This window comes from Copidosoma floridanum, unplaced genomic scaffold (genome assembly GCF_036245765.1).
Source record: "Copidosoma floridanum isolate Cflo_tuat_1 unplaced genomic scaffold, Cflo_Japanese_pri ptg000013l, whole genome shotgun sequence".
Lineage (NCBI taxonomy): Eukaryota > Metazoa > Arthropoda > Insecta > Hymenoptera > Encyrtidae > Copidosoma > Copidosoma floridanum.
In genome coordinates, this window is record NW_028321890.1 from 31129451 (window position 1) to 31142715 (window position 13265).

Here is a 13265-nt window from a genome sequence, read left to right on the forward strand (position 1 = left end):
CACAGTCGGCTGAACGAATCATACAGGTGTACCTTTTATCAACAAGTATTTAAACTCGTTATTTGTAATTTCTTAAATTTGAAAGATAAAATATGCTTTATTTGATCGGTTTAGGATTGGGTGATGTTAAAGACATAACGGTCAAGGGTTTGGAAATGGTAAAAAAATGCAGTCGAGTGTATTTAGAAATGTATACTTCAATTTTAGGTGTTGAGAAAGAAATACTCGTAAGTTGTTTTATTTAATTATTTTACAGAAATCATGACAAACAATAATTTACGTTAGCCACTTAGTTCTTATTCTGCAAGTCCAAGTAAGCTGTTATTCTTTGACAGGAAGAGTTTTATGGTCGAGAATTACTCTTGGCAGATCGAGAATTGGTCGAGAGTGCTGCAGATGACATTTTAGAAGATGCAGATGAAAATGATGTGGCTTTTTTAGTTGTTGGTGATCCATTTGGCGCCACAACTCACTCAGACTTAGTCTTGAGAGCTCAAGAAAAGAACATTAAAGTTCAAGTGGTGCACAATGCTTCCATAATAAACGCTGTTGGCTGCTGTGGTTTACAATTGTACTCCTACGGAGAGGTAGTTTCCATACCTTTTTGGACAGACACTTGGCAACCAGACAGCTTTTATGATAAAATCCTAGAAAATTATCAAAGAGGCCTGCATACTCTTTGCCTGTTGGATATCAAAGTGAAAGAACCCACTCCAGAAAGCATTTTGAAGAAAAAAAAAGAATACATGCAACCCAAGTTTATGTCAGTAGCAGAAGCATCAAACATACTCTTACGGATTATAAAAAATAAGAATGAAACAAACTTGGGTAAGTATTACAAATTTATTTTAATGCAATTAATCTTTTGATTTTCAGTTTTTCGTGAGGTCTTTATTAATTTTTTTTTTTTTTTTTTTTTTTTTTTTTTTTAACAGGTCTGACAACTTCGAGTCTTGCTGTGGGACTGGCAAGAGTTGGATCAGATAGTCAAAAAATTGTTACATGTACCCTTTCCAAAATGAGCATAGAAGATCTTGGTTCACCACTGCACTGTCTTGTGATACCTGGAAAAGTGTTGCATCCCTTGGAAAAGGAGTATCTCCTACAATTCGCCAAAGATGAAGAAATAACGAACATGTTGTCACCTTGCTGAGCAAAATATTTATATTTTTATATTTTGTGTAAATAAATGTATGTTGTTATCGTACTCGTTTTACATTATCACTATTATCTGCATTGTAAAAGTATCAATTAAATAATGGGCCTTGTACTTGGCTCATACAACCCCGATTGTTAACGATTGTAAATCAGCAGGAACATGTTAAAATATATGCCCGTCGTTTCGACTCGTATCTCGTATCAGTGTTATATACGTACACAAGCGCAGTATAGACATCACTTGACAAATATACGCACGTGCCGTGCAACAACTGTGGGTATTTGATTTGTGATGCCGTCGTTTACGCTGCCGTCGTCAAGCGACCGTAGAAACTAAAAATCGATCGACCTTACAAGTGTAGGCGGAACGCGAAGTTCTGCCAGTGCGCCGAGCGAAAAAACTCCTCAGATGTAAGATTAGTACGTAAATTGTCGATTTTTTTCTTTTTTTAATCACTCAAATTTCAAATAACACCTACATCTGATATTGCAATTAATTTTACTTTCCACCAAAAATAAGTGTAATGTGCATTTCGACCAAGAGTTGACGTGTTTAACGCTTTTGACGTACATAAGTATTTCAATGAAATGAGGTATACTCGTTTAATTCAATGATATTTTCAACATTGTCGCACAGGACCTAATTTTTACATCGTTTGTTAAGATGATGAAAATAAAACTCGAGTGGACACATAAGTACGTACAAGTATATACGTAATAATATATCATCGTGGCCCTAATTCGTCAAGTACTTAATATCCATCATGCGGAAAAGTGTATATGCATATGTATAGGGTGCAGACCAAGGATAATTGTACTGCATTCGATGTATACATACACATGATTGAGAAAGAAGGAAAAGAGTGTGCCTCGATTATTTATAATTTTCAATTCTCATACACCAATTTTGTCGAAATCGAACACTTTTTTTTCAAAACGTTATTTTTCTTTGGCAAAACAATAATAATAATAATAATGATAATATTCTCATATCGCGTTTTTTACAGTATATAGATGATCGTCGCGTCCAGCAAGTAGATTATTTTTATTTGTCAGTAAAATTTGTGTTCTACGATTTACAGAGAGTAGCAGGAGCCGGAAAAGAAAAAGGTGCAATAACGCAAACAGTCAGCAAAAGTATGCTCGGGGAGTCGAAGCTCAGCGAGCACCTGTTCCTGAGCCCAAAGGTCCCGCAAGGACTGGCTGCGGCGGTGGAGGGCCTGACGAGGGAGGTCATTCGCCACAGGCCCGAGAACATCTACTCCTTCGCGGCTCACCACTTCGAGAAGCTCCTTCGGCTCCGCGAACAGTACGACGTCAACTGCGACACCGGCAACGACAAACAACGGACGACGAAGAACAACAGCCAACGGGTCCTGCGGGACATTGACCAGGCGATCAGGGAACAACGCCCGGCTGGCCCGCACCGGCACCGTCACTCTTGCGCCGAAGCAGCGAGACACCGGCAGCAATGCCCGACGAGCGGCTGGTCCCTCAACGAGACGGCAAAGGTGCTGGAGCGCCACCGGAGCATCTTCGGGGACACGGGCCAGAAGATCAGCACCGAGCAAGTGCGCGAGCTCGCCAACCGGTCCGACTCGATCATGTCCGGTTTGCCGAGGAGCAAAAAGACCACCGGCAGGCAAAGATCGGCGAGTTTGGAGAACAACGTTGGCTGCCAAAAACTCCGAGGCTCCGAGGAGTCGTCACCGTCGTCACCACCGAAGATCATGTCGCAGATTCCCCTGACTAAGGACATAAAGACGGAGCTGAAGAAGCACCGGAGGAGCAACAAGACAACGGTCGACGAGAAGCGCCCGGTGCACGTGTCCAGTGGCAGTGGTACGGATGGCAAAAGGAGGACGACCGAGAGGACGACAATGACGACGACGACCACGACGAGGAGGACGATGAGCACCGAGGAGAGCACGACCAAGAGGAGCCTCGAGATCGTCCGTAGTGAGCGCCAGGGCAGGCGCTCGTCGTCCTCGCGCTCGACCGAGAGCGTCAGTATAAGCAAAAAAAGGACCGACATTGTCATCGGGAATTCACCGTCCTCCTCCTCCTCCTCCTCGTCGTCCTCTCGGTCGTCACTACCGGCAGCTCATCCGATCAAACTTCCATCGGCCAGCAGTCGGCCCTCGGGCATGGATCGCGCGAGAAACCAAGCCGTCCAGGGTTTGGCCGGGATGTCGAGCCTCGAGGAGCTCCAGTCGCCGAGCTATGTCGAAAAGGTCCAGGAAGTCATAAACGAGACCTCGGCGATCATCAAGGAAAAGGTCGAGGCGCTCAAGTCAGACTTTGCCAGGGCCACTGCGAAACAGCGCCCGTCCCCCGAGGGCCACCCGCGGGCCTCGTCGTCCGCCCCGCTCTCGCGCCAATCGAGCAGGAACGCGCCCACCAAGCCGCTACTGGTCGAAGGTGACCCCGAGCCGAAGATCTCCTTGCCCGCGGTGAAGCCACCCTCCGCCAAGTCTTCGTCCTCGTCGTCGTCGTCGTCCTCGCGAAGCGCGTCGGCCCGCGGTGCCTTGGACGGCCTCGTGTTGCCGCCCATCTCGCCAGAGTCGGCCAAGTCGGCCAAGACCAAGGCAGACGAGCTCGTTCTCCCGGCCCTCTCGCCCCCCCAGAGCTCCCCTGTGACCCCGGACTCCCTCAACTCGGACATTGGCCCCAAGAACCACCTCTCGGCCAAGCTCAACGGGGCTGAGGAGGAGGAGGAGGTGTTCCATGACAGCTTGAACGTGACGCCGGACCCGCTGGTGGACCACGACGACGAGCAAAGGCCGGACTCGCTCGAGCCACCCGAGACGTTGAAGGCCAAGTTGTTGGAGATCCAGGACGCCCAGAAGCGCATCGAAGGCGTCTTGTTGCAGGAGGACTGCAGAGCTGGCTCGGGCATGCAGGACAAGCTCTTGGAGATCCAAGAGTCCGAGAAGCGGATAGAGCGGATATTGGATGGTCAAGCGGTGGCGGTGGCAACTGACGGGGACGGGATCAGGCGGAAACTGGAGGAGCTGGAGGACGCGGGGCGAAGGATCGAGACCATCATCGACGCGAAAAACGAGGAGGTGGGCGCCACGGCCACGAGGATCGGCGCACCCCGGGAAGTTGAAGAACCGGGGGGTAATAAGGATGCGGGGGTGGAAGGTGGCAACGCTGACGATGAAAACCGGGGGATTCCAGTTCCCAAAGTCGAGAGAAGCAAGCTGGAGGAGAACGAGGGACGTGGGAAGAGCGAGGATGCTAGGCTGGTTTTGTCCCCGCATTCGTACATACTGACGGAGGGCTCGCCGTACGAGATCCCGGACAACGTGACCACGGTGATAATACCCGACAGGGCCCCGAGCCCGGGTTCGGAGACGTCCTTGTCGCAGATGCAGCTCGAAGAAGACGAGCGGGTGTACGCGACCCTCGTATCATCATCGTCACCGCAACCAATGACGGAGCGGTCGATGCACGAGAGTTCGGGGGTCGATGGGAACGCGGTGCGGGCTCGGCAAGACTTGGGCTTGATACGGGAGGAAACCGCCCCAGATTCGGAGGACGAGGAAGTGCTCAAGGTCGTGACGAGCTCTCTGGAGGAGATCTTAGGGAACGGGGGCAACGAGGTCGAGTACGTGCAACCCGCGGAGTCGATGGGGGACTCGGATCGGTCAAGCGCGGTATTCGACCAACTGAGCCTGCCGATCGTCCCGGAGCTGAACTTGGACTCGCTCCCGGATCTGACCGTCTCTTCGCTCGAGGCGGACCATTGGAGGGACAGCGGCTGCAACAACGCACTGGGGGAACTGGTCGACTCGGAGCGCACAAAGTGCTCGTCCACGAGCGTCGCCGAAGAGCTCTCGGGCCGAGGTGGTTCTGCCGTGGCGAAGAGTCGAATGGTCGGCGATCGGGACAGCGAAAAGATCGGCGAGACTTTGGACGAAAAGAGCTGCGTCGGGAACGAGGAACAATCGTTGGACTCGGCTCTGGAGGCTGGAGAAACGACGGTGGCCAAGAACTACGTCGAGGAATCGCGAGCAACAGTCACGACTACCAGCAATCGGTTGGTGGTGGACGAAAAAGTAACAGCGACGAGCGCAACGAACAAGGCTGTTGTCGCCAAAGCCCAAGAACGCGAGGGCGTGAATAGCTCTGTTGTCAATGTGAGCGAGCAAACGATAAAAACAACGACGGAGACCACTTTGCGGATGGAAAACAACGATAGCGAGAGATCGGCCAATTTGGAGTCACCAGCGAGCAAGTCAGAGGAACCGAGGGTGGAGGAGGAGAAGGAGGAGGAGGAGGTGACGAGCCGCGGCTCTGGTAACGAAAACAATGAAGACGAGGGGAAGGGTGTCATCGATGATGCCAATGATCGGAACACCGAGCAATTGGCCGAGGATCATCGCATTTGCCGTCGCTGCAGCTCATCGGGCTCGTGTCAATGTACGGAGGAACAACAACAGCTCGACTCGATTGATCCGTCGATTGAGACAAACGATGCCGATCGTGCGCAGGAAAATCCGAGCGAAGAGACCGACGTTGGGCGAGAAGAGAGCCGAGGTGACGAGAGGAGGAGAAAGATCGAGAGGCAGGCCACGTACGACAAATCTTCCGATGATGGCGTGGATAACGCCGCTGGAACGCCTGAAAATTTAGCCGCTTCTTCCTCGAGCAGCAGCTCTTTCTTATCAGCGGTTACGAAAATACAAGCTGGTGCGTCTCGTTGGCTTCGACGATAATTATATATTATGTTGATTACATTTAACTGAATTTTCAGGTATTCGTGGATTCCTGACGCGCCGTCGCCTAGTTAGTAGCACTCAAGCTCGCAGTTCCACGCTGAATAGCGTTCCGTCTATTCAGGAGAGCGAGCCTACGGTGAGTTTTTTTTTTTTTTTTCCTGCTTAACATCACGAGTCACCGTAACTATATGGCTTGACGCACATTGTATACATATATATGTTGCTCCGCGGCAATCTGGTACACCCTACTTGAAAAGAAAAACACAAAAATTAAGAGACTCCGAGATGAAGTTTGATTACTTTATTTTAGTATACGTGCGTGCGTGCGTGCGTGCAATAGGTGTGGAATTTCGATGAACATTGCATACCGAAGATGCCAATCCAAAAATAGAAAACAACGATTAAAACAAGAAAAAATGTTGATCAACTTCGGAGAGTGAATATCAACAACGATTCGCGCACATCTAAATAATATTATTTATCGGTTGGCCGTGCAAACTTTACGTGCACACACGTATATAAACATGCATGTATAAGTATGAAAAAACTGATTGCAGTCATTTTCGTTCATCATTCAGTTTAGATTTGCCTCTGTCGGTGCAACGCGTCGAATGACGTCACGCGTGCGTACATATTATTATATACGCATAGTGGCCTATTTTGGTTGGAAGGTCAAAATATGTATAATATGAAAAGGCACATATTTCTATTTCAGATTTTTTCTCGGTAATTATTGAAAATATATGATGAAAAAAAAAAAAAAAAAAAAAAAAAAAAAAATGGAAAATAAATGGCAATACGTGTGATTAAAATTAAATTTTGAATGATGAGTTACATAAAGATACGTGCTCTTCTTTGCCAAATTGCAGGTCGAGCAACTCGACGAGGACGTAGCAACGGTGAAAACCGACTCGGCGAGATCCGGCCGGTCGGACGCGTCGATACTGGACCTACTGACCGTCGTGGGCCTGACCAAGTCCGTGTCGGACCTGCAGAAAAAGTCCCGCCAGAGACTCACCCGCGAGAGCGCACTGGTGCAAGACAGCGCGACCACACCTGGAGTCCCGCTGGAAAAACCCTTCGTGGAGGGCAATATCCAACACACCGGGGAGTTCCACGACTGCATCGCCCTGCCGATTTTCGACCTCGGGCTCAAGGTCGCTCCCGCGATCGGGGCCAACGACGCCAAGGGGGCAACCAGCTCCGATACCGATTCCCAGGAGCCGTTGGGCCCCAAACCGAGCGTCGAGCAGCTGCTGAGCAAAATTCTACTCGGGCCCATGGTCGCCCCGGCCAGGCCGTTCGTCGACGTGGTGCTCCTCCCCAGGGACGCTCAGACCATGATGTTGCAGAGCAGCTACTTGAACTTTATAACCAGCGTCGAGGACGTGTTCAACGAGGCCTCCGCCGGCCCGAGCAGCCCCAAGGGCGCCGTCATCGAGGAAATAACGAGTCTCGACGAGGAGGGGCTCAAAGCCACGGGCGAGTCGTCGAATTCGGGGCGTAGCGACGAGACCCCCGTGGCCAGCGAGTCAGCAGAGTCGAGCGACGACCTGTTGTCCGACGAGCGGCGCAAGGTGGATTCTTCGCATACTCCCAAAAACAACATCAACGAGTGTGGGGGTATGTTGAGAAGCGTCGCCAAAAAAGAGGAGGAGGAGGAGGAGGTCAAAAGCTCGAAAGCTGCCTCTGATGCTCGGCCGTTCGGTGATGGATCGACGGAAGGAGCGGTGACGCAAGTCGGACGGGATGATTCTAAAAGTGGAGGCAAAGCCACGTCAACGAGGGAGACCGAGGAACAATCGGAGCTACGGCAAGCGAGCGAGAAAACAACCGATGAAAGTTAGACGTTTTTCCATCACGTCTTGCGCACTTACGGCAACAACATACCACGATTTTTTTATCAAGTTGCATCGTTGAATCGAGCCTCGATATATATATATATATATCATCTCCGTGGTGTGTTTAATCTTTTCTTCTCTTCTAAATTTAGCCGAAAGATTGATGAGCGCGTGCAACGTCGAGAGGGACCGAAAAAGCACTCCCGAAATCGAAGACTCGTCAACATTCTTGTACCCGCGTACAGCCGCGCTTATTAGCGAGCGCTCGCGTGCATTCTATAGATGCTCCGTTACGCTACATAACAGTACGCGGTGAAACTTTATTTATACGATTTTAATGCGTAGAAATCAAAAAATCGTCATATATCATCACGGAATTAGTTATTAATGTGCTCAAGATTGGATTTTTTTTGTCTTTTTCTCACACGTTATATTATAGAGACATGCTGTGATTTTTGTTCCTATAGTAGAAATTAATTTTACTGTACTGTACACGATAGAAGCTTTTACGCTCCAATGAACGTTGCTTCCCTATAATATTTACATACAATCTCTAGTCAATATATATACAAATCTAATTACGTATACGATATATGAACAAGAAAATATTTTACGTTATATTAGATTGTTGGCTTTAAAATTATTCCTAGGAGCTTCTTTTACTTATATACAGTTATTTTAGCCAAGTTTTAAATACCACCATCCCACACGAGCTGTATCTCTAATTATTAGACTCTATCGGTAGATCAGTTTTAAGATTCTGAACCCCACCTACGTAGTACATATATGAATTAACTTTTAAATGTATATAAACAATATTTTACCACAAATATATATATATATAAATATGCGAATCAGTATATGTATACACGATATGTACTGTAAATGACATACAACATGCAATACAATCAAATGTGACGATGACGAGGAGAAAAACAGTTTTATTCTCTGACAAAAATAAAGAAATAAAAGGAGAAGGATGTAGAAACAAGAAAGAAAAAAAAAATCACTTTATGCGTATATCGTCTTTTATTTCTTCACCCGTTAGCTTTAATTGCTCATCATGATGGAGAACAACACTGGCAATTGTCAAGTATATAAATGGCTCAAGAGATGGTACTCTACGCTCTTTAGTTTTAATTAAGCGTATAATTGTCCTCAAACGTAACCGAGCGCGTTTGCCGCAGATATTGGATAACCGATTTTTCCATACATTTCAACTCTCTCGTGTACAAGAAAAATCTGCGTCTCACACGAAAAGAAGCTGGTGTAAATATAATGTTTGGGACCGAAAAAAGTGCCACGATACTTTTATCCCGACCTGTTTTTCCTCCTACGTTCTCGTATAGCCGATGCGTTGATCGACAACTCAAACATTCACGATCGGAGAGACGTACACATATATACGCATAGATCGGTATTTGGGGGATCGGCCATAAATGGCACCTTTACGTAAATAACAGAGGAGTCGACGGCTATATTAGGTACATGGACAGACAGATCGGCGTTTATATGTATATATATTATGTCGCTCTGTACCTGTACTGTGTACGCTATTCACGTAATTGCAATTTATATACTTAGCAAAGCTCGGCAATCAGAGATCGAGATAAAAGAGTTTTGGTATAGGCACGTATAGCGTTGTGTACATCATTATGTATATCGTCGCAAAGGTATGAATGGCTAAAGTTGCAAAACGTCATAGAGGGAAAATACGACGATGTTGGAGTAAGAGCCGCTGGGATATAGCTGATGGTGCAAAATTTCGGTCGGATGGATTTAGCTAAAACGCCGGGGCGGAAATTGCGCGGCTGATGTTTGGCATCATCGGACAGAGAGAGAGAGAGAGACCTATATATGTGTATGTGCTCTCGGTGACGTGGTTGCTCTCTGCATGATGTTATACCTACGGGCCTCCCCCCCCCCGCCCCGCAAGTCGCGTGGGTTTGTGCTCGCGCGTGACGCGCAACTAGCTCCATGCACACACACACGTATATATATATATATAGAGAGAGGTTGATGGTTGAAGGTGTAATGTGTATAAAATCAAGCAACACACGCGCGTAAGAGAGATATTAATAGGCTCGGTGGCGGGATGGAAAAGGCGAGGGTGGGGAAGCCGATCTGTTCAACACACTGGCCGATGCGCGATGTGGTGCGTGTATATATGGATGGTGGCGGGCTTAGATTATCTTCCTAGTAGGGCTGTACATCGGAGATAGAGGGAGAGAGGGAGGGAGTCGTTATATGAACGTATATACGAATAAGGAGCGGCTCATTCAATCGCGCGGATCGAGAGAGCTCGCGCGAGGGGGTTAAAACTGCTCCGAGAGCGCGTTGGCGTGCCTCTTTGTCGATCCATCGAGTGTTTTGGCATTATCGCGCTTTTCCTCCCTGTTGGGACGAGAGATTGAAAAAACAAAAAAATAAATAAAACAATCCGTCCATAAATACCAGCGGTTATTGAGGGGGTGGAGAAGAAAGGAATTTTAAATCTAGTGACGGATGATCGAGCGAGTTACGATCGGCCGATCGGTCAGTTGGTTTTTTTTGTCGATCGGCACATCAGCTCCAGCTTTTCTTGTCCTCCTCGATATAAATTAACGGCACCCCTCCGAGGACTATAGGACACAGTGTACGTGTGTTTATATGTGTGTCTGTGTTGGTTTTACTCGATTGTACAGTGGTGCGCGCGTAGATTCCTCGAGAGTTAAATGTCGAAGGAGAAGCTAACGGCGGCGGCTGTGGAGGAGCAACAACAGTTGCCGGTCGACAAGGCCGCGGCTAAGATCCAAGCGGGTTTTCGGGGCTACCGCGTGCGCAAGCAGCTCCAGGAGGAACGCAAGGCCAAGGAGATCGGCGCTGACGCCCTCGACGACACGATGGTACATAATATAGGATCAACTATACTTCATTTTTTTGTTTTTTTATATGTATATATATATAATAAAACACGGACACTCCGCGTCGGATGAGATAAAAATTGCGCGTCAAAAATAATATACGAGCATCTCTTCTCCCTCCGTTTCTAAAAATGGAGATCCAGTCATCCTTACGCGCTCGGGGGAAGAAAAAAAAAAAAAATAACGATATTCGACGGCTCATGTATACAGCCGGGGGTGATGAACACAGGGCTGATCTACATAAGCCAGAAATTCTTCCTTTTTTTTTTTTTTTTTTTTTTTTTGCAGCTCATCATCTTTTTCTCCCCAACAGGTCGGACACGCGCGCGCGGAAGCTTAAAAATAGTCCCCCCCCCCTCGCTGTCGACGCGTGCACGAAACAATGAAAACAATGCGCGAGCTGTGCGTTCGTACGATGTATAACATATATATACGTATAGGGTTTGTTTTGTAACGATGATGATTTTCAGGAGGAGCAGCCGGGGAGGGCGTTGGAGGAGAAATCGGCGACCAAGATCCAGGCGGGCGTGCGGGGCTTTCTCGTGCGGAAGCGCCAGCAAGTGGAACAGGTCGCAGCAACCAGGATCCAGGCGGGTTTCCGTGGATTCAGGACGCGAAAGCTCCTCAAGCAGAATGGACAGTGAGCCGATACACGGGAAGACGTCATCGCACCATTGGCACGGGCTTGATTTGCCGGTGCGGCAACGACAATAAGTAACGCGCTTCATTTCCACGATGGGTATATGCGTCGCGCGTGCCGGTGATGCGCCGTGAACTTGAAAGTTTTTCAGCGATGCGCGATACTATAATTTTGGAATTCATCATGTCGAGGGATATTAAGACGATCGGGATAGATATCAACCGATTTTTAAGAGCATTTTTCGTGCATGTGCTTGCAACGATGTGTTAAACATCGCTCGTATTAATTTGTAGTCATGCTTTTTATTGTTCAGGTAATTTGCTTTTCCTCTCTTTTTTGATTTTGTATACATTTGTATCACTTACATATTATGTGCACGATTGTATCACAGTATAAATGATTATGTAATTAGTATTAGCGATCACGTTTTATGCACCGCGCTTTAATTTACACTGACTTGTACATACGTATATATTACATGTTTATGTGGATTTTTTTTTTTTAAGATTATACATAGTGTAGTGACGAATCATACGATAATTTTTTCAAGTCCACGTTCGTTAAAAAAATTTTACAGCACACGGTAAACAGTAGCTTATTATTAAAGATTACTTACGTGGTCAACAATGTTTAATAATATGACTTTTTATCCAAATAAACAAAAACAGACGCGAGTATTGAGTACAATTTGACAAAGTTTACTCGTACGTTGGGCAATTCACTGATTTTTAGGCATTGTTTTACATTATTCGTTAGGATTGTTGGATAACATGTTGCAAAACAATATTTTTTATGTATATATGAATATTTTTTTAACTATTTCAATAAGGACCAAAGAAACGGATAAATGAAAATATTATATGTGACGAGTCTTCAAAAGTATTTTCGTTATTATTGCAAGACGTTATACTCAAGTTATATATAATTAAACAAACTATACATTGTATTTTTTTTAAATAAACGCAATTAATTATTCTGCACGAATCAAAAATATAATTGGGGCTCTAATGCAAATCCGGTGAGTTTTATGACGAAACTAGAGTTGGGATATGATTTACTTTAAATAAATTGAAAGAAACCTCATGTATGTGTATGCAATTTTTATTGACATTATATAGAATAAAAAAATTATTTTGACAGTTTTTTTAAGTTGATTTATTTTAATATTTCTTGGCTGTACCTCCTATCATTTCCTACGCATAAATATACATATGTATAATTCGGAATCCATAATTATTGGTTATTACACTATATTCTTGTCCTTAAATGAAGAATGTAAGTTTATACGTATATTTGTATACTGTACAATACACAGTATACAGACTAACTCATCTTCGATAGACAAAAATCTTGGGAATCATGTATATAGTATAAGCGAATGAAAAATATTTAGTTTAATCAAACGCGATATATTTGATTGATTAAATGCACATTTATTGACTAGATAATTAAAATACTGTCAACGAGAAAAAATGTCTCACTGGCTCAACGTGACGCTGTTTTTCGTCCCAGTAAACAAAAACATCGGACAAATAATACATTGCTCAACGACGTTATATTTTTTCCTCACAATTACAGCCGAGTGCTCGAAAATGATAATAATGTACATGATTTTTTTTTTTTTTTTTTTTTCTTTCCCCCGTTTTCCCTTTCACAGCCAGTAAAAATGCCTAACCTTTGTCTGCACAAAAATATATACTTAAACTAAATATACTTTTCCTAAAACTCATTCACCATGATGTAATAGAAAAAAAAAAAAAAATAATAAAAAAATCATTCATATAAATGCCAAGTTCTCGGAGATCATTGATATTATGTTATCGTAAACTGATGGCCAACAGATACCCGCCAACGAGATGGCCAATAGAAAATTAAAGTAAAAAAATGAAAACCCTGCAGTCCGGCCTATCACAATAGTCGTTCAAACTAACAAAATGATAACCTAGAGCGCGTGAGACGCAACGTCTCGCGCATGGAATGGAGAATCACATGGTAA

At 45.5% G+C, this 13265-nt stretch overlaps 3 protein-coding genes across 4 annotated transcripts; all 3 read left to right on the plus strand.

Annotated features, from left to right (window-relative positions):
- The first annotated feature begins 6 nt into the window (after nucleotides 1–6).
- Dph5 (diphthine methyl ester synthase) lies at nucleotides 7–1207 on the plus strand. The gene is made up of 3 exons (XM_014350274.2): nucleotides 7–227; nucleotides 336–828; nucleotides 936–1207. Exons 1-3 carry the CDS (start codon nucleotides 93–95, stop codon nucleotides 1151–1153), a joined length of 846 nt encoding a protein of 281 aa, XP_014205760.2. The 5' UTR covers nucleotides 7–92; the 3' UTR covers nucleotides 1154–1207.
- Nucleotides 1208–1483: 276 nt separating this feature from the next.
- Nucleotides 1484–7732, plus strand: LOC106637478 (uncharacterized). The gene is made up of 4 exons (XM_014350275.2): nucleotides 1484–1569; nucleotides 2241–5856; nucleotides 5921–6021; nucleotides 6755–7732. The coding sequence occupies exons 2-4, from the start codon at nucleotides 2298–2300 to the stop codon at nucleotides 7730–7732; spliced, it is 4638 nt and encodes a 1545-aa protein (XP_014205761.2). The 5' UTR covers nucleotides 1484–1569; nucleotides 2241–2297.
- Nucleotides 7733–10374: 2642 nt separating this feature from the next.
- On the plus strand, nucleotides 10375–12509 carry LOC106637598 (uncharacterized). Of its 2 annotated transcripts, none has more exons than XM_089591771.1 (2): nucleotides 10375–10611; nucleotides 11103–12509. In XM_089591771.1, exons 1-2 carry the CDS (start codon nucleotides 10441–10443, stop codon nucleotides 11271–11273), a joined length of 342 nt encoding a protein of 113 aa, XP_089447897.1. In that variant the 5' UTR covers nucleotides 10375–10440; the 3' UTR covers nucleotides 11274–12509. The 2 variants fall into 2 exon arrangements, with proteins under 2 accessions (XP_089447897.1, XP_014205924.2); XM_014350438.2 differs by having other exon boundaries at nucleotides 11100–12508.
- Nucleotides 12510–13265: the final 756 nt, after the last annotated feature.

Excerpts from the sequence above, each read along its gene's own strand:
- Dph5 (XM_014350274.2), top strand. The coding sequence starts at position 93 with ATGCTTTATTTGATCGGTTTAGGATTGGGTGATGTTAAAGACATAACG. Across the intron at positions 228-335 it reads GTGTTGAGAAAGAAATACTC|GAAGAGTTTTATGGTCGAGA; the intron begins GTAAGTTGTTTT and ends ATTCTTTGACAG. Across the intron at positions 829-935 it reads TAAGAATGAAACAAACTTGG|GTCTGACAACTTCGAGTCTT; the intron begins GTAAGTATTACA and ends TTTTTTTAACAG.
- LOC106637478 (XM_014350275.2), top strand. The coding sequence starts at position 2,298 with ATGCTCGGGGAGTCGAAGCTCAGCGAGCACCTGTTCCTGAGCCCAAAG. Across the intron at positions 5,857-5,920 it reads GGTTACGAAAATACAAGCTG|GTATTCGTGGATTCCTGACG; the intron begins GTGCGTCTCGTT and ends CTGAATTTTCAG. Across the intron at positions 6,022-6,754 it reads TTCAGGAGAGCGAGCCTACG|GTCGAGCAACTCGACGAGGA; the intron begins GTGAGTTTTTTT and ends GCCAAATTGCAG.
- LOC106637598 (XM_014350438.2), top strand. The coding sequence starts at position 10,441 with ATGTCGAAGGAGAAGCTAACGGCGGCGGCTGTGGAGGAGCAACAACAG. Across the intron at positions 10,612-11,099 it reads ACGCCCTCGACGACACGATG|GAGGAGCAGCCGGGGAGGGC; the intron begins GTACATAATATA and ends GATGATTTTCAG.